Here is a 26,421-nt window from a genome sequence, read left to right as displayed (position 1 = left end):
TCTCTCTTCTCTCCTCAGATATATTGGCAAGTCTGACTCCATCACCATCAGCGTGTGGAACCACAAGAAGATCCATAAGAAGCAGGGGGCTGGCTTCCTGGGCTGTGTACGCCTTCTATCCAACGCCATCAACCGCCTCAAAGACACCGGCTGTAAGGACTACCAGATTGAATTAGTGTGCGTGTGTGTGTATTTAATGCTGTGAGGTAATGTCTGTCTAGTTAAAAATTGTCTGTCCCACAAACAGGCTAGCGGAGTCACAGGCTAGCGGAGTCACAGGCTAGCGGAGTCGCAGGCTAGTGGAGTCGCAGGCTAGTGGAGTCACAGGCTAGCGGAGTCACAGGCTAGCGGAGTCACAGGCTAATAATCCCCTTCTCCTGTCACAGTGACACATTGAGCTGTACCCTCACAAATGTGCACACTCTCTCCCTATTCCTGACAGGGCACAGACCAGGTTGTGAGAGGGGTCACATTCTGCAGTGCCAGAACAGGAAAAGACAATCAGCATCAGCCCACAATCACTGTAAACGTGTCATGTCAGAAGCAAATGGCTAAATGAGATTGAGGCTTGGTGCTCCAAGCCAACTCAGCAGTGGCAGCCAGGCAGGGACCCAGTGATGGCTTTACCAAAGGGCCTCCCCCTCACACTGTATGTATACTATGCTGATAGGCCTGCTACAGTCTTGTAGACAGAAAAAGGACAAAATCCCACTGCTTTTCCTAGAAGCCCCTGACACTTGTTTTCATGGAAAACCCAAACCCTGTGCCTCAGCTGTGAGTAGTTTGCCTCTGCATTTCCTCTCATTCCCCCCTCCTCACGCCCTCCACCCTTGTCTGTCCCATAGACTGGCAGCATGCATGCGCCACAGTGACTAACCTCCGTTTATCTCGGTCGGCAAATCTAGACAACCGGTCATTTTACTCAGACATACATAATTGTACAGCTATTTAAATGTAAGCATAGATTTGTTATGTCCCTCGGTTGTGGTCTTATTCAAGTGTATGTTTGTCATTCTTTCGCTTGTGCTTTTTGCAGCTGTTCCACTGTGTCCTGTCCACAGGCGTTTTAGGGGGCTTTGGGTTTGTGTGTGCACGCTCATTGCCCCGGTCTTGTAATGGTTTGACAGACCATGTTTTGGTCCCTGTTTAGTCTAGACGTACATCCTGAGCTGATCTGCATGACACTCAGACAACAGTGAACAGATAGTGGCATTTCTCATGTCTGCAGGCAACATGGTATTCCTGACATTTCTTTGGTCCTTTTTTTTGCTTTGTTTTTCAGCCTGGGCAGAGAATGTAGACAAAGAGTTTCCAGACATTGGCAGGGGTTCATGTCCATATTCAGTCTGGGTGGAATAGTGCCGGCTTTGTGCAGATATTTGTCAAATGTTTGACCTCTGTCGTGAACTGCAGGCTTGCTCGGTACCGATGCTCAGTGATTTTTTTACGGTCCATGGCCACTCTACAGACCATCTGTTCCAGTACATATCCCATACCCAGCCTCCGAGGGAGGGGGGAGAGGAACAGTACATATCCCATACCCAGCCTCCAAGGGAGGGGGGAGAAGAACGGTACATATCCCATACCCAGCCTCCAAGGGAGGGGGGAGAGGAACGGTACATATCCCATACCCAGCCTCCAAGGGAGGGGGGAGAGGAACAGTATATATCACATACCCAGCCTCCGAGGGGGGGGGGAGAGGAACAGTACATATCCCATACCCAGCCTCCAAGGGAGGGGGGGAGAGGAACGGTACATATCCCATACCCAGCCTCCGAGGGAGGGGGGAGAGGAACAGTACATATCCCATACCCAGCCTCCAAGGGAGGGGGGAGAGGAACAGCACATATCCCATACCCAGTCTCCAAGGGAGGGTGGAGAGGAATTCACTGTGGGTGATGTAAATGATACAGAGCAAAGGGACTTGTCTGTGGGGACAAAAACCCTCCCAACACCATGCTAGTTTACATGTCTCTCAGACAGTGATCGATCCCCCTTTCCTCTCTCTCCTCTCTTCTTCTCTCTCCTCCTTCCCCTCTCTCCCCCCGCTCTCCTCCTTCCCCTCTCTCCCCCCCGCTCTCCTCCTTCCCCTCTCTCCCCCGCTCTCCTCCTTCCCCTCTCTCCCCCCCCGCTCTCCTCCTTCCCCTCTCTCCCCCCGCTCTCCTCTCTCCCCCCGCTCTCCTCCTTCCCCTCTCTCCCCCGCTCTCCTCTTTCCCCTCTCTCCCCCCGCTCTCCTCCTTCCCCTCTCTCCCCCGCTCTCCTCTTTCCCCTCTCTCCCCCCGCTCTCCTCCTTCCCCTCTCTCCCCCCGCTCTCCTCTCTCCCCCGCTCTCCTCCTTCCCCTCTCTCCCCCGCTCTCCTCTTTCCCCTCTCTCCCCCGCTCTCCTCTTTCCCCTCTCTCCCCCCGCTCTCCTCCTTCCCCCTCTCCCCCCGCTCTCCTCTTTCCCCTCTCTCCCCCCGCTCTCCTCTTTCCCCTCTCTCCCCCGCTCTCCTCCTTCCCCTCTCTCCCCCGCTCTCCTCTCTCCCCCGCTCCCTCCTTCCCCTCTCTCCCCCGCTCTCCTCTTTCCCCTCTCTCCCCCGCTCTCCTCCTTCCCCTCTCTCCCCCGCTCTCCTCTTTCCCCTCTCTCCCCCCGCTCTCCTCTTTCCCCTCTCTCCCCCCGCTCTCCTCTTTCCCCTCTCTCCCCCCGCTCTCCTCCTTCCCCTCTCTCCCCCGCTCTCCTCTTTCCCCTCTCCCCCCCTCTCCTCCTTCCCCTCTCTCCCCCCGCTCTCCTCTTTCCCCTCTCTCCCCCGCTCTCCTCCTTCCCCTCTCTCCCCCCGCTCTCCTCTCTCCCCCTCCTCCTTCCCCTCCCCCCCGCTCTCCTCTTTCCCCTCTCTCCCCCGCTCTCCTCCTTCCCCTCTCCCCCGCTCTCCTCTTTCCCCTCTCTCCCCCGCTCTCCTCTTTCCCCTCTCTCCCCCGCTCTCCTCTTTCCCCTCTCTCCCCGCTCTCCTCCTTCCCCTCTCTCCCCCCGCTCTCCTCCTTCCCCTCTCTCCCCCGCTCTCCTCTTTCCCCTCTCTCCCCCGCTCTCCTCCTTCCCCTCTCTCCCCCGCTCTCCTCTTTCCCCCGCTCTCCTCCTTCCCCTCTCTCCCCCGCTCTCCTCTTCCCCCCGCTCCCTCTTTCCCCCCGCTCTCCTCCTTCCCCTCTCTCCCCCGCTCTCCTCTTTCCCCTCTCTCCCCCCGCTCTCCTCTTTCCCCTCTCTCCCCCCGCTCTCCTCTTTCCCCTCTCTCCCCCGCTCTCCTCCTTCCCCTCTCTCCCCCGCTCTCCTCTTTCCCCTCTCTCCCCCCGCTCTCCTTTTCCCCTCTCTCCCCCGCTCTCCTCCTTCCCCTCTCTCCCCCCGCTCTCCTCTTTCCCCTCTCTCCCCCGCTCTCCTCCTTCCCCTCTCTCCCCCGCTCTCCTCTTTCCCCTCTCTCCCCCGCTCTCCTCCTTCCCTCTCCCCCGCTCTCCTCTTTCCCCTCTCTCCCCCGCTCTCCTCTTTCCCTCTCTCCCCCCCCGCTCTCCTCTTTCCCCTCTCTCCCCCCCTCTCCTCCTTCCCCTCTCTCCCCCCGCTCTCCTCTTTCCCCTCTCTCCCCCCGCTCTCCTCCTTCCCCTCTCCTCCACAGATCAGAGATTGGACATGAACAAGCTAGGCCTCAATGACAGTGACACAGTGAGGGGTCAGATAGTGGGTAAGTACAGCGGTGACCAGCAGGCCACACAGACCACACACTCATGTCCATTCACGTAACACTGTTATGTACCTGAAGTGTTACCAGTCCATTATTAGAACCTCAGGCTAACCACAGTTGTTTTTATAATGCTGATAAGACCTCACTAGACCACCACGCATAGAAAGAGAACTAGGAAAGAGAACAAGAAACCCTCCCAACACCATGTAGGCTCCCTCCAGTAACCTGAGCCTGCTGGGTGACTTATTTTCCCAGTGATTCGTTGGTGTGTAAAGCATTGAGCGCTGCCCCTGAGTGTGCCGTGCCTCTGACACCAGGCTTGATGAGCGCCTCCCTCTGACTTCAGACGGCCCGCACTTCCATCTGCAACACAGGGCCTGGTGACAGACAGTCACAGCACCACTGACCCACCAACATGGGCACTGAACAGCCTGGGTGGTAGCAGAGAGGACAGGGTTAGCTAGCTACAGTAGACATAGAGTCTAGCATTGATACGTGCCCTCCACTCACTTCTTGGGTCCTTTCCAGAACTGGGATTCGGGACTGGTCAGGCCACTGTCAGAGTGCAGACGGCTGGTACTTCTACTTCCAGACACGATCATCTTGTCACCCACAAGAGGATTAGACCATGTGATCCTCTTAAAAATGGATTCCTCATTTAGCCCTAAATATAACATCATTACAGTATTGCAATACAGCAATTCACAGTTTTAAAATAGTTCCGTTTTAATCTCTGGTATGAGAGGACATGAACAGAGTGAGATTCTACCACCCAGTCATTCTCCTATGTGTATCTGAATGTGTCTCTGTGTCCAAAGTGAGCCTGCAGTCCAGAGACAGGATAGGCACAGGAGGCCCAGTGGTGGACTGCAGCCGTCTGTTTGACAATGACCTGCCAGACGGGTGAGTACCTTACCCACCAACACACCACAACTCCATTTAACATTTGTCCGTACTGGACAGTGGACCCACTATCACCACATCATACCCTCACAACAGGGCCAGTCTGAGCCTATCATAACCACACTGCCCCACAACCAAAAGTGTTCCAGACAGCATGTGGTGTGGTGTTCCAGACTCCAATCTAAGTAGCCAGAGGCTCTGCTGTTCAGACACTTCACCAGCTTAGCACGACTGACCTCAGCACTGAGCCAATGATGTTGGCTGGGGTTAGGGAGTCTAGTCTGGGGTTGGTGTGTGCCAGAGGAATTGGGTGAGTAGATGGGAGACTGCATCCTATTAGTTAGCAAGAAGCTCTGTAGGGAATATCTGGGTCATGTTTAGTAGAGGGGGAATGTTTTGAAACAGAGTGAAACAGAAGGTACTACCTGAACTTGGTTGCCCTCAATGTCCACTCACTGCTTTGTACGTGTGTGTGTGTGTGTGTGTGTTTGTATCTACTGCATCCAGCTGGGAGGAGCGGAGGACTGCGTCCGGCCGAATCCAGTACTTGAACCACATCACACGCACCACACAGTGGGAGAGGCCTACAAGGTGAGTCAGCCTGGCCTCAAAGTCTTAATGTAACTTAGTAAATGTAAATCTGTGACACTCAAATTAGTATGATAGGTTTGGTATGATGACATAAGACATAAGGATACTGAAGCCAAAACACTGAAGGAGGGAGGTTGGTCGAGTAGGATGGGTGGGCCTATATAGCGAATGTCTAGCAACCCGAACTTTAGCATTTTTGCTAATTAGTAACTATTTAGCATATTAGCTCATCCTAACCTTAATTCTTAACTCCTAGCCTAGCTAACATTAGCCGCCTAGCTTAACATATCATACCTATTGAAAATTCTTAACATATTGTACAAATTGCAATTTGTAACATTATACGAATTGTAATTCGTAACATACACTAAATGGAGGGAGACCAGTTTACATTTACTATGTTATGTCTGTCCCTGAGTCCAGGCTGAGTGAGTACACAGTCTTACCCACTACCCTGCCTCAAACCCATGGCATGAGGCATGAGTCCCCATGACCTAGACAGCATTGAATTTGTATTAGGAGACACTGCAGACTATTGAACGGGGCCCTAAGACTCTTGTTGCTCCACAGTCTCTCTCTCTTTGCTCCCTTATCAGCTCCCTTCCTGTTACTCTGCTCTGTTCTAGGCTGGCCTCAGGCCCCTCACTCAATACTGCTCTGTGTGTGTGTGTGTGTGTGTGTGTGTGTGTGTGTGTGTGTGTGTGTGTGTGTGTGTGTGTGTGTGTGTGTGTGTGTGTGTGTGTGTGTGTGTGTGTGTGTGTGTGTGTGTGTGTGTGTGTGTGTGTGTGTGTGTGTGTGTGTGTGTGTGTGTGTGTCTCTGCCTCACTGACCTCATGATGCTTAAGAAAGCAGGAGCAAGCCAATGTCTAGCCCTAGCATCTAACCGTATTACAAGCACAGCTAGATATAAAATATGAATAGACACGGGCCTGATTTGAACAAACCTACCATGAAGGATATATTATAACCCCCTGTCTGACTGTGATCTCCTCCTGTTCCCTGTCTCTCCTAGGCCTGCGTCGGAGTACTCCAGCCCGGGCCGGCCTCTCAGCTGCATCGTGGATGAGAACACGCCCATCTTGAGCACCAACGGGGCCACGCCCACCATTCCGTGTGTCCCGTCCAGCGACCAGCGGGCCCAGGAGAGACGCGTCCGCTCCCAGAGACACAGGAACTACATGAGCAGGACACACCTCCACACACCCCCAGACCTGCCCGAGGGATACGGTTAGTGGAAAGAGGATTCTAACACACAATATGGACACACCGGACATACACCAACATACACACAATCACACTATAGGACGACCACTTTGGTTCCCACAGCCACGAGACTGGAGCATTCTGTATTATGAACATCCTCTATGAGAGACGTCTCCTTCTGTTTTAAGACCTGTGTCGTCATTGCAATGCCTCAGTGTTAACTGCCTCCCTCCTCCTCTCTTCAGCCCAACGCTCAGCTGAATCATCCTGCTAATCTGTGTCCCTATTCAGTCCCAACAGCACAGCCACCATGACTCTGCAGCGCAGCATAAGCAGCCTGACAGGCCCCATTTTAAAGAACTAATTGAATCGATCTAGCAGTTAAAGTCTGGCGGCTGCCACTCACTCCTCCCTCTCCTCTCTCCTTCCTCACATGCAGCCCATGGGCGGCTGCTTGATATTCAGACACTGTGTAGTCTTGCTGAGGATTTAGGAGTGCTGGCAAGAGGACTAAATGACAGCAGCCCAGCCCAGCTCTTCAAGATTAGAAGGGTGCTGTCTCTTTTTGGGCAGCTCCTTTGAACCGCTGTCAGCAGCCCCAGTGGCGGGCCAAGAAGTGTCACTCTGTGTCGAATGCATTGGGTGCATCGATGCTCGGCGGGGTGGGGGGGGGAGTTATGTACACGTATGTTAGAGAGGAGGGCGGTGGGTCCTAAGGAATGCCAGAGAAGAGCTTCCAAGCTCATGGAAATATCTCTGTCAAGCTGTGATGAATGAGCTCACCAACACACAGACTACTATCTTCTCCCCCTGTCAGCCCCGCAACTGGGATCCAAACTGACTCAATCCCTGCTTTTATCTCCATCTGTGTGATCTCTCTTACGCTTCCACACACACTCGGATCAAGATACGCACACGCACATTGACGCACCAATAACAATCCTCACGGTGGAACAAATGTATAACTAACAGCTTTATTTTCCTTATCATCCACTCACATCTCTCGCTCATCTCTCACTCTCTCACTCATCTCCCACTCACTCATCTCTCTCACTCATCTCTCACCCTCTTACTCATCTCTCACTCATCTCTCTCTCATCTCTCATTCATCCCTCTCTCTCAATCATCTCTCACATGTGTGTACTTGTCTGTAACCATTGCTCTGTACCTCTTATACCTGTATGAGTAGCCATGCTATTGTTCCCCCGTTACAGAGCAGAGGACCACGCAGCAGGGCCAGGTCTACTTCCTCCACACCCAGACAGGAGTCAGCACATGGCACGACCCTCGAGTGCCCAGGTATACCCACCACCACTGTCTGAACACACAGTGCCCATGTATACCCACCACTACTGTCTGAAAACAGTGCCCAGGTATACCCACCATCACTGTCTGAACACACAGTGCCCAGGTATACCCACCACCACTGTCTGAACACACAGTGCCCATGTATACCCACCACTACTGTCTGAACACACAGTGCCCATGTATACCCACCACCACTGTCTGAACACACAGTGCCCAGGTATACCCACCACCACTGTGTCTGAAAACACAGTGCCCAGGTATACCCACCACCACTGTCTGAACACACAGTGCCCATGTAAAGTGGGGCAAAAAAGTATTTAGTCAGCCACCAATTGTGCAAGTTCTCCCACTTAAAAAGGTGAGAGGCTTTTAATTTTCATCATAGGTACACTTCAACTATGACAGACAAAATGAGGGGGGAAAATCCAGAATATCACATTGTAGGAGTTTTTATGAATTTATTTGCAAATTATGGTGGAAAATAAGTATTTGGTCACCTACAAACAAGCAAGATTTCTGGCTCTCACAGACCTGTAACTTCTTCTTTAAGAGGCTCCTCTGTCCTCCACTCGTTACCTGTATTAATGGCACCTGTTTGAACTTGTTATCAGTATGAAAGACACCTGTCCACAACCTCAAACATTCACACTCCAAACTCCACTACGGCCAAGACCAAAGAGCTGACAAAGGGCACCAGAAACACAATTGTAGACCTGCACCAGGCTGGGAAGACTGAATCTGCAATAGGTAAGTAGCTTGGTTTGAAGAAATCAACTGTGGGAGCAATTACTAGGAAATGGAAGACATACAAGACCACTGATAATCTCCCTCGATCTGGGGCTCCACGCAAAATCTCACCCCGTGGGGTCAAAATGATCACAAGAACGGTGAGCAAAAATCCCAGAACCACACGGGGGGACCTAGTGAATGACCTGCAGAGAGGTGGGACCAAAGAAACAAAGCCTACCATCAATAACACACTACGCCGCCGGGGACTCAAATCCTGCAGTGCCAGACGTGTCCCCCTGCTTAAGCCAGTACATGTCCAGGCCCGTCTGAAGTTTGCTGGAGAGCATTTGGATGATCCAGAAGATTTGGAGAATGTTATATGGTCAGATGAAACCAAAATATGACTTTTTGGTAAAAACTCAACACGTCGTGTTTGAATGCTGAGTTACAAATAATGCTGAGTTGCATCCAAAGAACACCATAACTACTGTGAACCATGGGGGTGGAAACATCATGCTTTGGGGCTGTTTTTCTGCAAAGGGACCAGGACGACTGATCCGTGTAAAGGAACGAATGAATGGGGCCATGTATCGTGAGTTTATGATTTAAAACCTCCTTCCATCTGCAAGGGCATTGAAGATGAAACGTGGCTGGGTCTATCAGCATGACAATGATCCCAAACACACCGCTCGGGCAACGAAGGAGTGGCTTCGTAAGAAGCATTTCAAGGTCCTGGAGTAGCCTAGCCAGTCTCCAGATCTCAACCCCATAGAAAATTTTTGGGGGGAGTTAAAAGTCCGTGTTGCCCAGCAACAGCCCCAAAACATCACTGCTCTAGAGGAGATCTGCATGGAGGAATGGGCCAAAATACCAGCAACAGTGTGTGAAAACCTTGTGAAGACTTACAGAAAACATTTGACCTCTGTCATTGCCAACAAAGGGTATATAACAAAGTATTGAGAAACTTTTGTTATTGACCAAATACTTATTTTCCACCATAATTTGAAAATAAATTCATAAAAAATCCTACAATGTGATTTTCTGGGGGGGGGAATTCTCATTTTATCTGTCATAGTTGAAGTGTACCTATGATGAAAATTACAGGCCTCTCATCTTTTTAAGTGGGAGAACATGCACAATTGGTGGCTGACTAAATACTTTTTTGCCCCACTGTATACCCAGCACCACTGTCTGAACACACAGTGCTCAGGTATACCCAGCACCACTGTCTGAACACACAGTGCCCAGGTATACCCAGCACCACTGTCTGAACACACAGTGCCCCGGTATACCCAGCACCACTTCTGAACACATACATACTGTGTACACTATACCCAGTACACTCATTAAGTATTTCCAACACAAATGATTTGAGGCTGATGACAAAAACATGATGATCTGGGATGCTGTAATGTAGTTTCATGCAGGTTTGGGTGAGGCTGTTGATATACAGCATCACCTACCCCCACCTATGTTTCTTTCATGGGATGGACAATCAGTGGCTGGCTCTCCTCAGGCTTGTCCGGACCCTTCTGTAAATATGCTGCAAATTACATGCTGACAAGCTACGATAGAGGGCTGGTGTCACAGTCCTTTGTCGCTCAGTTGGTAGAGTATGGTGCTTGCAATGGCAGGATAGTGGGTTCGATTCCCGGGACCACCCGTATGTAAATGTATACACTCATGACTTTAAGCCGCTTTGGATAAAAGAGTCCACTAAATGGCATGTAAATGTAAACCACAGGGATCTGAGAGGATTCACAGCAGACACCTCTGGCACGCCCTCTGCCTCCATACCCTCAGCACACAGCCTTCAGCCCTACTGTACATGTGGCTCAGAGACGCCACTCACTCAGGCATGTGTGTTTCATGGATTACCTCAGGCCCAGAGGAGAACACACATCAACGTGTAATTCTACTGGGAATAGAGTCAATAGAAAGAAAGTCAGTGATTGAAAAATACCAAGACGTTGCCGTTCTCTTGCCCCCGTGGAAATACGTGTGATAGATGCCGTTCTCTTGCCCCCGTGGAAATCCGTGTGATAGATGCCGTTCTCTTGCCCCCGTGGAAATCCGTGTGATAGATGCCGTTCTCTTGCCCCCGTGGAAATACGTGTGATAGATGCCGTTCTCTTGCCCCCGTGGAAATCCGTGTGATAGATGCCGTTCTCTTGCCCCCGTGGAAATCCGTGTGATAGATGCCGCTCTCTTGCCCCCGTGGAAATCCGTGTGATAGATGCCGTTCTCTTGCCCCCGTGGAAATACGTGTGATAGATGCCGCTCTCTTGCCCCCGTGGAAATACGTGTGATAGATGCGGTTCTCTTGCCCCCGTGGAAATACGTGTGATAGATGCCGTTCTCTTGCCCCCGTGGAAATACGTGTGATAGATGCCGTTTTTCTTGCACTTGATGCTATCCTCTTGGTCACGCCACACCCTGGTTGTGTGTGCAGCAGATGCTGGGCTGCCAAGCTCCCAGTGCTGAGAGGCTTGATCATTTGGCTGGGCCTCAGTCCGATAACTCACTACCGCTGAAGTGGGGCTGCTGTCATTTCTTAGTTGCTCTCCACAGACAGCTAAAGGAGTCCAGCTGAAAGGATTGCATGGCAGCAATAAGTAATTTAGACAGGAAGAAGAAGAATGGAATAAAAGTGGTGTCGTTTTGGAATCTTTTCTCGCCTCTTTGTTTCCCAGTTACCTTCAGCCTTGAGGTCTGCTTCATTCCCTGACTTTGATTGGTCTTACGTCTCATTCTTTGATTATTTTTATTTTCTGCCCTTCACCTCTGACTGTGTTGGGGATTTGTGCTTCCCAGAGACCTGAGTAATGTAAACTGTGAGGAGCTGGGCCCACTGCCCCCTGGCTGGGAGATCAGGAACACAGCCACCGGCCGGGTCTACTTTGTGGACCATAACAACCGCACCACGCAGTTCACAGACCCGCGCCTCTCCGCCAACCTGCATCTAGTCCTTAAGTGAGTATCGGGTTATACCAGCGCCACAAATTAAACATGGTCCAGAGCCTCATAACAGCCCAGATTAAATGAGTAGTTGAGGGAGAACTGTACTGTATGACTGGCTGGCAGTGTGGCTGTGTAACTGTGGTGTTTTGTGTTCTGCAGCCCAAGCCCCAATGGTTCCCGCAGCGGCATCGAAATTCAGAACAGTCCGATCAGGTGAGGCCCTCTATTTCCCCCCTCTATTCTGTGGCCGACCTCTATTTCTCCAACACTTGGTTCTGGAGAGACAGAACAGACTGCACACAGACAGACACACACAGATACACACACAGACATATTGACTCCCCCACACAGGATGTTTTACAGGGGAGTCCAGTGCCAAGGTGTGTTAAACACCTGTTGGGGTTCAGCTATCAGAGCAGCCTTTCTCCTGTGCACACACACTCCCACACACAACCTCACCCATCCAGACACACACACACTGCACGCACAAGGCTGCATTCCACCGCCCGGCAGCGGTTTTGATCATGCAGGGGTTTTAGCACACAATCCGTCACAAAGCTTGTTTTGGCTCAACATCAGATAGCAATGTGGAAACCAAGACTGATGTGTCTATGGCTGAGGAGCGTCTTACGTCAAGGAAACGGAGCATAAATTTGATGTCCGAGTCAATGAATGAATTGTGTGTGTGTGTGTGTGTGTGTGTGTGTGTGTGTGTGTGTGTGTGTGTGTGTGTGTGTGTGTGTGTGTGTGTGTGTGTGTGTGTGTGTGTGTGTGTGTGTGTGTGTGTGTGTGTGTGTGTGTGTGTGTGTGTGTGTGTGTGTGTGTGTGTGTGCGTGCGTGCGTGTTTTGATGTGTGTGTGCTGGTGCGTGCCTGTGTGCGTGAAAGTGTGTTTTGGTGTGTGTGTGCTGGTGCGTGCCTGTGTGTGCAGTGTTCGTCAGTGCATGCGCTTCAGAACTTTTTCTCGCTGCTGTTCAAACACGGCCCATGTAACGATAGCTGCAGCATTACCCACAGTGCAGTGTAAAGGTGGAGCAGAGTATGGGCTTTGGTGGGCCTCCTCCGTCTGACCTCATTCCTGCTCCGTGCCAGTAGAGGCGGAATGCACCGATGAAAAGATCTGGTGTTATTTTCCCCTGTTCTGACAGATCAAAGAACTTGTTTGGGACTTTGGTGCTTTTTCTGCGGTCCTCTGAAAGTCATATAAAATCCCAGGCTGGCACGCCATGTATGTTTGTAATGCAGGAATCTTGTCTTAAGCACAATAATGTCCAGATGTGTGAAAAGCAGTGCACAGTGTTTCTTGTCTTTAAAAAGCACTGATCTGATTATTATTTCACTTTAAAGTTGGGAATTAGAGTTTTCTAGGTTATTGATGTCTTTGTTTGAGAGGAATAATTATATTGAAATGGAAGGTGTTTAAGCTGAGCCAAGAGCGTGTCTGTGGCTATTAGAATGATGTACGATGAGCCCTGGGTCCAACCACATACCTTCCCTGGGTTCTGCTTTAAAGGAAGAAACCCTTGGCTTTGTCTTGGAGAACCTAAGGCTGCATTTACACATGCAGCCCAATTCAGATTTTTTTCCCACTAGTTGCTAGTTTGACTAATCACATCAGATCTTTTTCAGAGCTGATCTGATTGGTCAAAAGACCAATGAATGAAAAAAAAATATCAGAATTAGGGGTGCCTGTGTTAACGAAGCCGACAGGATCTCTAGGTGTGCACTAATGTAACACATTGGATGGTGGCTCAGAGGTTTGGAGTGTGCAGTCTGCTGGTTAGCAGAGGGCTCATGGGCCTGAGCCAGTCTGACTGGATCATCCTATCTGAGAATACCTTCTCTGATTTTGTCCCCTCACGGACCTCTGTGGAGCAGAGAAGCTGGACTCTGGCTGAGACGAGGGGTGGGAGTGACATTCCAACCAGCGACAAAACTCTGGAAAAGAAATCAGAAGGCCGGCGTGGTTTTCCATCAAGACATCTGCCTTTTATCAAGGAAAACGATTTCAGAAATTCTCACCCCTCATGCTGTCATCCCAAGAAAATGTTTGATATATACGTGTCCTTCAAGCTATTGTTTATTACCCCTTTTATTTGCTAAAGACATTGCCTCAGCGGGCCACAATACGTTTTTGGTTAGACTCACCCTGATATGTTGCAATCTCTCTAAACCTGGTCACTGGACAATAGGTAACAAAATCCTTGTTGGGCCTCAGATCTTCCCACTGAACTCTGGCATGAACACTCAGAGGATCAGCTCCCAGGGGTCTAGTGTTCTCTAGCTTTACACTGAGTTCACTGTATTACTGTCTGAGCTTCAGCAGGTAACACACCACGCCATCTTACTCTCTTAAAACAAGTTAGAAATAGAGAGAATGCGCACTAGGCTGTGTGTGTGTGTGTGGCGGGGCAGGAATGTTTGATTTATGAGTGAAACTGGAGGGAGTGCTGCTCTGTGGCTCGGTACCTCCCCTCTCTCTGTCTGATTCTTCCTCTCTGTTTGGGTGCTGTCCGGAGGCAGCCCTTCCTACCTCCACCCTCCCCAACTTTCCCTCGCTCCCTCTGAGTCTAGTCTGCAGGAAATAAAGGGATTGAGGAGGAGGACTGGAGTGCCCTATGGGGCCCTGCTGCTCTCCGGGATCGCAGGAAGTGGCCAGCTCAGCTCAGCTCAGCTAGACGAGGCCAAAGACAGTGGGAGTCTAGAGCAGTCAGTCCTTAGAATAAGCTGTCACTGTGTATTATGGTGTGTGGATATAAAGATCAGGATGGCTGCTACATGACTGTCTATTACTCCTGCTCAGTGTATGACCCACCAAACAAATCTTTTTGAGAGCTAGGATTGTGTATTTGCCATATTTCATGACATTTTTACCTAATAAAAGGTTGTCTGGTTTTGTATAGTAGAGTGAATGGCAGGTGTTTGGTAGGTGTCCCAGACAGAAATAGATTTTCAGAGTTGTAAAAAATGATTTCAGTGGTTTTGGCCTATCCAATATTATATGATCCTGTACTTTTTGGGCCTATGTACATCTATTTAGCCAGGATGGGTTGTTGCTCCATGATTCTCCTGTCATAGCCTCTCTGCTTACCCTCTCTCACACTTCCCACATACATAAGGTGTCAGCATGCTTCATTTCGGCCTGGCAGCTAGCCGTAGTCAGCTAGGCGACCCGAACGAGTGTGCTGGCATTCGCTTGAAAGCAGCAATGGTACCGTAATGGTACCGTAGCCAGTATACACTTCCTCCAAATAGTTACAATTAATTTACGGTACCTCAAGAAATCTGTCATTCATTTAGATGTTTTTGCCGAGGAAATCTTAGCTAAGATGTTTGGTGCAGTAATATTTCTAAATGAAAAGATGTGCATGAAAACGAGTCATCTCTGGTTGAATGACAACAAAGACTTTACTGAAGAATCCCTACTGTTGACCAATCACAGACAAAGGGGTGTAGACTTCGGCAAGAAAAAATGTTGTGTGCCCGAACAAGAGAAGAAGAAGACTAACAAGTTCAAAACGTCACAAAATGCTGTCATAATATATGCATACGATCTTCTGAACTTTTCCGTCTGGGAAGCATGCAGATGTCTTTACAAACTCTGCCCCTCACTCTCTCTCTCACTCACACACACACACAACTCTTTGTGGCCGGCTATACAGCCTGGTGTTTATGACCCTGCTCAGGGGGTGAGTGTGCCCACTACGCCCCACTAAAGTGCAAAAGGCCAGCATGCAAATAATCCTCCAGCTCTGGCTCCATAAAGGGCCTTTTGATTCTGTGTGTCTGTGTGTGATGGTGTTTCTGTTTCTGAGCAGAAGAGCCTTCTACCACCAGTGCAGTGGTTCAGAAGTTCACTCATGCCAGAAATTTGGGCAGAAGTGAAGAACCTTGTTCACTACCAGCACAGATCATACTCATAGCCTGTCTTTTGATTTGGAGGTTAACTGTTCTACACTGATGTGTCATCACAGTTACAGCCACCCACTGAGGTGGTCGTCTTAGCTGTTAGGGACCCTACACAACTTGGTTGATCATTTATTGGTTTCTTATAGTCAGCAATGAAGGAACTTGCATTGAAATGTCACTCCTGTTAATAAACAAATAAAGAACCTTCCTGAACAATTTAAGATGAAGACATGAGGTCTATGGACACCCTCATTGAACCCTCACTGCTCAGTGCAGAATGAGACCGACACTGAATCTATTTGCAGATGTCTCTTGCTGTGGCCACATTTTGCTTCCCCCCCTGTAGAACTGTCTATTTTCTCTCTGTCTGTGCCGTGCTCTCTCTCTCTCTCTCTGAGACCATCTTGGGGCCAGGTGGGGAGGGGAGGTGGAATGGCACACACCTGTGAGCTGGCAGAGCCCAGCACCGCAGGGGCCCACAGAGTTGCCCACGGGGAGCGTACGACAGAGCCGTTTGTATGGAGAGCCTGGCGGGTCGTGGAGGAAGGGTCACTGGCTGCACCTCAGACAGACAATGTGGCACCTACGGACACATCACACCACCCTCTGGGTCTGCCGCCTCATGTGTGCTTGTTCAGAAATAACACCTCCACCTATGCCTGTGGGCATATGGCAGCTTGTTTGACTTGATGTGCTTCCCAGGTGACCTCGGTGCGTTTACCTCTTGTTCTCCAGTCAGCAAAAAGGAGGGAGGCAGAATTCCTGCCTGGCTTTATTTGGAGTTGTTAGGGTTTCTGGGTTTTATTGTTTTTGTGGTGTTTTATTTTTGTGTACCTGTACGTGTTGTTACGACCCCAAGTCTCAGCAATGATCTTTCCCTCTCCGTCTCTTTCTTTTTTTCTCCATCCCCAGCCGTCAGATCCAGCTGAAGGAGCAGGCCCAGCAGGTACTGGTGTCTCCAGGTAATCTGCCGGAGGAGGCCGAGTGCCTCACGGTGCCCAAGTACAAGAGGGACCTGGTGCAGAAGCTGAAGATCCTCCGCCAGGAGCTGTCCCAGCAGCAGCCCCAGGCAGGCCACTGCCGCATAGAGGTGTCCCGCGAGGAGATCTTTGAGGTGAGACCGTCAAATTAGTGTTATTCCCTCAGTTCTTGAACACAACCAGCATTATTGACTCTTTAGTCAACCTCTTCAGTAATACTAATTATCTCGATCCTGAAGGAAAGCATCAACTCTGGACATTTTCCTCACTCTCATTTGCACTTGTAAAAGTTTATTACACCAGATATTTTACCTCACTTTCAAACCTCAGGCAATGGTTTTCCCATCCTCTACTTCCCTCTCCTCTCAAGGTCGTTGCTCGTCATGTTTCTGCCACGGCGTTATCCACCATGCTATTATCTATGACGTGTGAAGAGAGTATGTTCATATCCAAGGCAGACCTCGTATTTGAAATTAGGCTTTTGTGAAGTGCACTCCTCAGTGGGGAGGTTTTCTAGTTTGGGAGGTGTGGAGCCTCAGAGCAACAACACCTGCAACAGACTACATGACCCTCGTAAAATATGTGATGGAATGTGCTGGAACAGCTTTGTCTGTTAATCTGAAGGAAGACGTTTTTGTTGGCTGATCTCAACACGAAAGGGAGATGGGGGTGGATTTTAAGGCTAGACATAACTTCATTGCTTTTCTGGACACGCCGAACTGTTAGAAATACGACTGTGTGGGCAAGTGTCAGCTGGTGGACTGTCAAGCTGTCTCAGTGTGTACATTCTATTGAAGATAAGAGGCCTTATTTGTCTGGTGTCACCACTGACACATCCTCAGTGTAACTGGAGGGCACGGTGGACCAGCTCTGGGGAGAAAGCGGTGTTATTGTTCCACTCTTCTGTTGTGTCTGTTTACTATTATTCTCCCAATCCACTTTTAATGAGACTGTCCCCGACACTTGGAATGTGCTGGACATTGTGGGCCTGTGTCTGCAGCACTCGGCATGTGGGGTGAACGCACCAACCCAGAGTGGGGTGTAATGATCCCAGACTCTGAGTACCAGGGGGAAAGTTTGTTACTAAAACACCGCTGTCTAATGTTCTACAGAAGCCCCATCTGGCGAAGGAACTGTTTCAGGACAGTTCCTTATTTTCTTCGTTTTTTTTGTCTTCAGCTTGAAGCAACTTGGAATTGCACAGGTCTTTGGTCATTGGTTTGCATGTTTAGGACAGGCAGACAGGCCAGGCTTGGCCAGACTCGGCCAGACTCATGCTCTGCATTCCTACGCCGTTTCCCATGAGCCACTGAGACTGGGATAGTGGCGATGGGAGGGGTTGGGGGGGCATTAGTGAGACTCACGGGATCTCTTGCTGGAATGTGTCGCGCTGGGGAATGACCTCTTATCACCCCCACCTCCTGATAATGCGCTTTGATTAAGGGGGGACTGGACACTCAGGTTACTTTCGCAGGGGAGGAGAGGGCGTACATCATTGCTAGGCAGGTAGGGGCCAGCCAGGCAGGTCCTAAATGACAGAGCACAGGAATGTTTATTCTTTGGCTCGGTCCCCAGAGCCAGCATCACTCACACACAGACATTACAGTGCAGATAGATGCATCCCCCTGGCCACAGACCCTGGACTGCACAGTATTTACCAGATGGTCTCTGATGGAAGTACTCAGTAGGTTTGGGGGTAAAGTCCTCCATCCCAGTCCCGTTCGTTACAATGGTGTATCTCTTTATGTGTTACAGGAGTCTTACCGCCAGGTGATGAAGATGAGGCCGAAGGACCTGTGGAAGAGACTGATGGTGAAGTTTAAAGGGGAGGAGGGGCTGGACTACGGAGGAGTGGCCAGGTAGGAATCCACAGCAAAGCATGAGGAAAAAACTTAAGTTATGCTCAATATGCATCATCATGGAACAAAGAAGATTTATATTGTGTGTTAGAGAAGTAAATGCACCAGGTCTGGAACCAACAGGACCTAAACAGCTTCTACACCAAGACATTAGACTGCTAACTAGTTAACCAAATAGCTGCCCGGACTATCTGCATTGACCCTCTTTGCACCAACTCTTTTGACTCAAGCATATAGCCAAGTTATCTCATTGTGTATTTATTCCTCGTGTTATTATTTGTTCTATATTCTTCTCTCTCCGTTGTTGGGAAGGGCCCATCAGTAAGCATTTCACTGTTAGTCTACACCGGTTGTTTAGGAAGTATGTGACAAATAACATTTGATTTGATTTTGATTTGAATGCCACCATCTGCTGAAACATGGTTGGCCCCCAAGGGGTCATATGGATTTAAAGCACCTAATCTGAGAATTATACTTCTGCTTTTTAAATTGCCATGGAGTATTCACTTTCTGAAATTGATGTTCCCTGCCTTGAAAAAATATTTAATGGATCAAGAGATTTAACAATGGATGTTCTCATCGTCTGTCTCTCTTTATCTGTCCCTCTCTGTGTCTCCTGTGTGTGCAGGGAGTGGCTGTATCTGCTGTCCCATGAGATGCTGAATCCGTACTACGGCCTGTTCCAGTACTCCCGCGATGACATCTACACCCTGCAGATTAACCCCGACTCAGCCGTCAACCCGGTGAGTCAGAGGCCCGGACGCCACCACCAGCCCGCCCCGCTGTGATGTGAAAGACCAGGTCACACGGACCACTCATCTGCTCTAGTCTTGCACAATCTCTGTCTCTCCTCTGCCTGTTTATTTGTTTGGCCTTCCATTTCCCTATCAGCTGTTCTCATGCTAGATGCTAGATCTCCTGGAGACTGGCGATGAATTAGGCAACTATTTAATTGCTGTGTTGAGACTCTTTACTGCCTCTATAGCATTTGATTGTTAAATCCATCATAAGGGAAATAGTTTGGATGCTGCTGCTCACCTTTTGAGTCCTAACCTTTGGATTACGCACTGCAATAAATTCCCAACTGTAAGAATAGCAGGTATTTATCATTTACCAAGGGCCCAATCCTAACTTAAGACATGTGTGAAGAAATCTGAGCTATAGCGCAAATCTCCCATCGACATCAATGCATGACTTAAGAAAACATTTGAGTTGCATGTTAAGTTAGGATTTGAGTTGCTCAATCTTGGTAGTTCTCTGAAGACTGGGAAATGCCATGCTAAATGGACTATGAAATGTTTAAGAGGACTAAAGGTGTTTCTGTCCCCCTCCCCAGGAGCACCTGTCCTACTTCCACTTTGTGGGTCGTATTATGGGAATGGCGGTGTTCCACGGCCACTACATAGACGGGGGCTTCACCCTGCCCTTCTACAAACAGCTGCTGGGGAAACCCATCACCCTGGACGACATGGAGTCAGTGGACCCAGACCTCCACAACAGCCTGGTCTGGATCCTGTGAGTAGGAAGGAAATGGGAACAACATCCTCACACAGACCAAGATGCGCACACAGAGATTAACATGGTTTTTAATGACAATAGTTTGTAATGGCTCATTTTAATTCAGCGGGTAATAATTTGGTGTATGTGAACTATAACATCTACTGATGTACTTTTTCTTTTTAAACACTCATGATCATGTAGCTACACATGATGAGCTCTTCAACTGAACTTTGAGCCATACATACATTAAAATTCCCCCTCCCCCAGCACCATCTCTCTCTAACTCCCCTGTCCGTCTCTCTCACCTCTCAGGGACAATGACATCACAGGCGTGTTGGACCACACCTTCTGTGTGGAGCACAATGCCTACGGGGAGATCATCCAGCACGAACTCAAACCCAACGGCAAAATCATCCAGGTCACCCAGGACACCAAGAAGGAGTATGTCAGGTGAGTACTCCCCCACCGACCCCTCCTCACCACACAGGAAGAGAGTTGGTCTAGCAGTCGACAGTCAAGCCCAGCAGGGAGGAGATACTGTTGGATTTCAAATGAGCTTAGCTGCAAATGACCAGCCACAGTTAACTGACCTAGGATCAGGGAGTAATGTACATGTGAAAGGCTTTGCTATTATAACCCTCAGTGGCTCAGAATCATCACTTTGCCTTCACGTTCCAGTATGAATCTCTCCCTCGTTCCCTACAGGCTGTATGTGAACTGGCGTTTCCTGCGAGGCATCGAGGCTCAGTTCCTGGCCCTGCAGAAGGGCTTCAACGAGGTCATCTCACAGCACCTCCTCAAGGCCTTCGACGAGAAAGAGCTGGAGGTATGAATGAGACACATCCCCCAGACTAGCAGTACTTACCTTCACTGTCCATCCTTTACAAAGGACTGCATTCTCCCAGACATCAGCATTTTCCCCATCCATTTCCTCCCTACAGTTTCCCTTTGACTTTCATTTCACATTCTCTCCCTCTCTCCACCTCAGCTCATAGTGTGTGGCCTGGGTAAGATCGACATCAACGACTGGAAGTCCAACACGCGGCTGAAGCACTGCACCCCTGACACCAACATCGTCAAGTGGTTCTGGAAGGCCGTGGAGTCGTACGATGAGGAGCGCCGGGCCAGGTTGCTGCAGTTTGTCACCGGCTCCTCCAGGGTCCCCCTGCAAGGCTTCAAAGCCCTCCAAGGTACCCTCACAGCACTCACCCTCCTGGGACATGTACAGTAGCTACGTAGTTAGGTTCTCAGTGTTTCACTGCGCTTCACTGTGAGAGTTGCTTAGCTTGCCCTTGTCCACCCCTTAAAGGCATGTAATATTGATTGTTATGACGGCTTATAACATTTGGTATGACAGTGTAACGAATGTTTATGCCAGAGGGAGATGGGTGAGGGTTGTTTGTATTATACTCTACTGTACCCCGAGGCAGCTCAGCAGGCCTCAGTGTGTTGTTGTTGTTGCCTGAGCTGAAATCTCTGTGCAGAGCAGGCTGAGCAGAGTCCAGTAGTTCAGTAAGTCCAGTCTGTCAGACAGGCGTGCGGAACACACTGTGATCCACTGCTCTTCCTGTCTGACATGCCGCATCACTCTGCTCTTCCATGTTACATAACAGGACCATCGCTGCTGCTGGTCTAAATACCAAGGTCCGCGCAGGCCAATGACAACATACACAAACCCAGTGCTCTTAGTGCCCACACTTGGCGCCGCAGAGTGCTGAGAAAGCTGTCCAGTACAGTACTGTCTTTTGTGTGTGAGTGAAGTGTGCTCTGCCGTTGTGCTTCACAGTAACTGTTGATAAGTTACAGGTGCTGCAGGCCCACGACTCTTCACCATCCACCAGATCGATGCCAGCTCCAACAACCTGCCCAAAGCCCACACCTGGTGAGTGTCTGCCTGCTCTGACCCTGCAGCTTGCCCTTCAGGATCAATGTATGCCTTTGTCAATGCTGGGAAGGGCACATTTATATGTCAACATCATGCTTTAGGTTTAGGTTTCCACCCATGTATCTGTTAACCATGAACATAGAGAGGTCCTAATACCAAAGGCTCAGGCTCAAGTCTCTCTTGCCTTCTGTTTGTTCAGCTTCAACCGGATCGACATTCCTCCCTACGAGAACTATGACAAGCTGTATGACAAGCTGCTCACTGCTATCGAGGAGACGTGTGGCTTTGCTGTGGAGTGAGACGCTGCTGAAGCAGGGATCGGCATAAACAAGGAGTGGAGGAACTCGACATTGTCAGACCCCACCATCCAGTTCACCCAGGGGAAGGGGGCATCTGGGGTCCAGTGGCCCAAGGACTCTCTCGCCCAGAATAGGAACATAGTGGCCAGGCCAGGGGGGGGCAGAGGAGACCTGAGCGAGCAGTCTCGTCTGTCATGGGGTTCCCCACCCCAACCCCCCCTTTTAAAAAATATCATTTTCAGCTGCTAATAACTCAGACTATTTACTAACTTGTGGAACTGCGAAAATGGCTGGCTCTTCCTTTTTTTATTAAGTTTAGTTTTAGCATTATAAAAAATAGTCAGTATTCCATGTAGCTACTTACCATCTTACCAAGCAGAACATGAAGTTCACAACTAAACAAAACATTGGCCACATAAACAAGACTGGTATCACTGGTTTGATGGAGTACATTGTTACCCACGGTTACCAACAACACTGAATGGTGCTTGGTTTGTTTGGAGGCAGGGACTGAAGGGAGCATGAAGGCTCCTTAGCACCCCCTGGTGACTGAGTCCTCTTCTACCACTGAGGACTCTTGGGGCATCTATCTTCACTCAGAGGCTGGACTTTGGAGCACATGTTCAGAACTTGGCCTTATGGAGAACGACATGCAGGGCCCCATTGTCAACGACCCTGTCCAAAGAAAGCGGGCTGGTTTTCTGCGCTCCATTCCCAGAAACCAGTGTCACATGTCTGACATGTTAACTTGTTTGGAAATTTAAATAAATAGCTTGAATGGTGTTATTTTTATATAATGGGAAAATGAAAAAAGAAACACTAAAATGATATGTAATATATATATAATTTATTTCTGTTATATTTCAGAAAGCTTTTACCATTATTCCAGATTTGTTTTTGAAAATATGAAGTGTTGCTGTTTAAAGCTTGAAAGAAGTACACTTAGATTACTGTGGGTGAAATCTTTACATAGCCTCTTTCCTACACAGTAAGTAGAGAGGTGGTCTTAATGGTGGGTTGTCTTTAATACACACAGTCCTCCTCTGAGTGCCATAATACTTTTGACTGAATCTTTTCAACTATTTAGATATTAACCTGACCCTTTAAATTCCAGTGACATCATCCAGTAGGTACTTGTGATGGGGTATGTATGATGAGTTCCATAGACCTTTCTCATGATTTCATGATTGTTTCTTCATAGGGATCTTCTCTGTCCCCACAAAATAATGGCTAAGAGTCCCTGCTACCCTGATGCATTTTGTTATGTGAAGATTACACACATCTTTTGTAAGTGCTACTCTTGTCATTCTGGCAAATAACTACTACTACCTTCCGGTTATGGTCTTCTGGTGCTAAATAAGATAGCAGTTTGCTCATTTCTTTCAAGATATTGGCAACCAGTCTTATACCTGGGGCTGAGATGGGAGCATAGCAAACTACATACAAAACGTTGCAATGAATTGAACAAACATCACTCAGACCTCAAGCCACATTCTCAGGAGATGTCATATTAGTTGTTGTATTATTTGGGAGCTGACGTGGTCAGATACAAAACCCTTTCCTCTGTAATGGTTGAATGTCTAATACAGTACATTAGGTTGAGTGGCTATAAAGTCTACATTTGTCATATGTATTGTAACCCAACAGTAGACATTATCATGTGATTTTTGGGTTTCTATATCTCCATATTGGCTATAAATGAAATCTGAATGAATGAGATGAACCTGCTAATTCTACTCACCTGAACCTAGCTCTACAAGTATGGGTTTGGGAAAGAACATATTTATTTTCTACTCATTCAAACAAATTGTTGAATGTTTTCTTATTTTTTTAATGGCTGCCTGTCTAGCGATCTATGACCATGGACTGTTCTTAAAGTTAGCATACATTGAAAATGAATTGCTCATCTTTTTATTTTATAGAGGTGTATGCAAAGTGACGTGTCCTCAGATGGTGCTTTGTACAGTGATAGGATATTGTTCATTAATGTGGATCACACAACCTGTAATTTATCTTTAACTTAAGTTTTTTTTTTTTTCACGTACAGAACTATTTGTCGCCGTATGTACTAGGTGACTTCTATCTATTTACCAGATAGGTCATGGACTGATTGATTTTATATCTAAACATATTCATTTACTTTAAGTGGCACAAAAAGATCCCTCGGCAGTCTGTTTCTTACACAATCTCTCTACATTACTCCATAGCTGCCTCCCTGAAGAATGGAACTTTTTTATTAACAAGTCAAATTTGAGATGCAGCTTTTTGTTGCTTAATTTTTTTTTGCATGATCCACGAGCAGGACTATATCTCTTATAGCTGACTGATGCAATTAGATGTACTTAACACTCATTTTTGTAAGAGTATTTTATTTTTGTGTGTCATTTAGGTCTAATTAAACTTGCCTTTGTCAGATGATATGAGGCACCTTGAATGTGGCTGTGCCTTGTCTTTTGTCTGTGTATGTGAGAGGTTTTGGGGGCTTTCAAAGGATTTGGGCTGAATTTCGCTATTGTGAAGACAAAAGCGGTATTTTGGGTTGCATCTGATATAACTCCACAAATCAAATGATATTGGTCGAATACCCATGCCAACTGTAAAGTTTGGTGGGTGAGGCCCCTTAGTTCCAGTGAAGGGAAATCTTAACGCTACAGCATACAATTACATTCTAGACGATTCTGTGTTTCCAACTTTGTGGCAACAGTTTTGGGAAGGCCCTTTCCTGTTTCAGCATGACAATGCTCCTGTGCACAAAGAGATGTTCATACAGAAAGGGTTTGTCGAGATCAGTGTGGAAGAACTTGACTGGTCTGACTTCAACCTCATCTAATACCTTTAGGATGAATTGGAACGCCAACTGCGAGCCAGGCCTAATCACCCAACATTAGTGCCCGACATCACTAATGCCCTTGTGGCTTAATGGAAGCAAGACCCAGCAGCAATGTTTCAACATCTTGTGGAAAGCCTTCCCAGAAGAGTGGAGGCTTTTGTAGCAGCAAAGGAGGGACCAACTCCATATTAATGCCCATAATTTTGGGATGAGATGTCCGACGAGCAGTTGTTCACATTGATCATGTAGTGTATATGTACATAATGGTGTGTATAGACAGTATATTAATAGAATGAGCCTTGACTAGAATACAGTATACTGGGAGCACCATTACCAGGATGATGGACAGGGGTACGAGGTAATTGAGGTAGCTATGTAAATATACATAGCGCCTTCAGAAAGTATTCATACCCCTTGACTAGAATACAGTATACTGGGAGCACCATTACCAGGATGATGGACAGGGGTACGAGGTAATTGAGGTAGCTATGTAAATATACATAGCGCCTTCAGAAGCATTCATACCCCTTGACTAGAATACAGTATACTGGGAGCACCATTACCAGGATGATGGACAGGGGTACGAGGTAATTGAGGTAGCTATGTAAATATACAGTGCCTTCAGAAGCATTCATACCCCTTGACTAGAATACAGTATGCTGGGAGCACCATTACCAGGATGATGGACAGGGGTACGAGGTAATTGAGGTAGCTATGTAAATATACAGTGCCTTCAGAAAGTATTCATGCCCCTTGACTAATTCTACATTTTGTTGTTACAGCCTGATTTCAAAATTGATTAAATATTTTCCACCCATCTACACACTATCCCATAATGACAAAGTGAAAACATGTTTTCGGACACTTTGCCTAATGTAGTGAAAATTTCATACGTAAATATTTCATTTATGTAAGTATTCACATCCCTTTATTATGACAGTCTGAATTGAGCTCCTGTGTATTCAATTTCCTTTGATCATCATTGACATCACTTCAACTTGATTGGAGTCCACCTGTGGCCAATTAAATTGCACATGATTTAGAAAGAAACACACCTGTCTATACATTTCACATGACTGGGAGCCAGGCCCACCCACTTAGGAGCCAGGCTCAGCCAATCAGAATGAGTTTTTCCCCACAAAATGGGTTTCATTACAGAACTACTTATTAAATCAAATCAAATTTTATTTGTCACATACACATGGTTAGCAGATGTTAATGCGAGTGTAGCGAAATGCTTGTGCTTCTAGTTCTGACAATGCAGTAATAACCAACGAGTAATCGAACCTAACAATTCTACAACTACTACCTTATACACACAAGTGTAAAGGGATAAAGAATATGTACATAAGATATATGAATGAGTGATGGTACAGAACGGCATAGGCAAGATGCACTGGCAATGGCTCGGGTGTTTGTTGTCCTTGATGATCTTTATGGCCTTCCTGTGACATCGGGTGGTGTAGGTGTCCTGGAGGGCAGGTAGTTTGCCCCCGGTGATGCGTTGTGCAGACCTCACTACCCTCTGGAGAGCCTTACGGTTGTGGGCGGAGCAGTTGCCGTACCAGGCGGTGATTCAGCCCGACAGGATGCTCTCGATTGTGCATCTGTAGAAGTTTGTGAGTGCTTTTGGTGACAAGCCTGTCAGGATTTGGCCAGGGTTGTTCCGGTTTTTGGTCACTAGATGCCCCCATTTTGTTTTCCCTGATTGTATTTTCCCTTGATCCCCATTATTATTTGCACCTGTGCCTCGTTTCCCCTGATTG

The 26,421-nt window shown here is 48.2% G+C and overlaps 1 protein-coding gene across 1 annotated transcript in view; it reads left to right on the top strand.

Moving 5' to 3' along the window:
• Window positions 1–24,259, top strand: part of LOC123998705 (E3 ubiquitin-protein ligase SMURF2) — a 61,757-nt gene extending 37,498 nt beyond the window's left edge. The window contains exons 4-20 of the mRNA XM_046303795.1: window positions 19–152; window positions 3,635–3,700; window positions 4,519–4,603; window positions 5,111–5,194; window positions 6,207–6,421; window positions 7,612–7,696; window positions 11,249–11,407; window positions 11,555–11,608; window positions 16,215–16,416; window positions 18,038–18,141; window positions 18,770–18,884; window positions 19,478–19,656; window positions 19,954–20,091; window positions 20,347–20,467; window positions 20,630–20,831; window positions 21,448–21,523; window positions 21,726–24,259. Coding sequence (XP_046159751.1) covers window positions 19–152; window positions 3,635–3,700; window positions 4,519–4,603; window positions 5,111–5,194; window positions 6,207–6,421; window positions 7,612–7,696; window positions 11,249–11,407; window positions 11,555–11,608; window positions 16,215–16,416; window positions 18,038–18,141; window positions 18,770–18,884; window positions 19,478–19,656; window positions 19,954–20,091; window positions 20,347–20,467; window positions 20,630–20,831; window positions 21,448–21,523; window positions 21,726–21,825 — 2,119 coding nt within the window. The 3' untranslated portion in view covers window positions 21,826–24,259. The remainder of the gene's footprint in view (window positions 1–18; window positions 153–3,634; window positions 3,701–4,518; window positions 4,604–5,110; window positions 5,195–6,206; window positions 6,422–7,611; window positions 7,697–11,248; window positions 11,408–11,554; window positions 11,609–16,214; window positions 16,417–18,037; window positions 18,142–18,769; window positions 18,885–19,477; window positions 19,657–19,953; window positions 20,092–20,346; window positions 20,468–20,629; window positions 20,832–21,447; window positions 21,524–21,725) is intronic.
• Window positions 24,260–26,421: the final 2,162 nt, after the last annotated feature.

Source organism: Oncorhynchus gorbuscha, linkage group LG16 (assembly GCF_021184085.1).
Source record: "Oncorhynchus gorbuscha isolate QuinsamMale2020 ecotype Even-year linkage group LG16, OgorEven_v1.0, whole genome shotgun sequence".
Taxonomy (NCBI): domain Eukaryota; kingdom Metazoa; phylum Chordata; class Actinopteri; order Salmoniformes; family Salmonidae; genus Oncorhynchus; species Oncorhynchus gorbuscha.
This window is presented reverse-complemented; position numbering and strand designations above follow the sequence as displayed.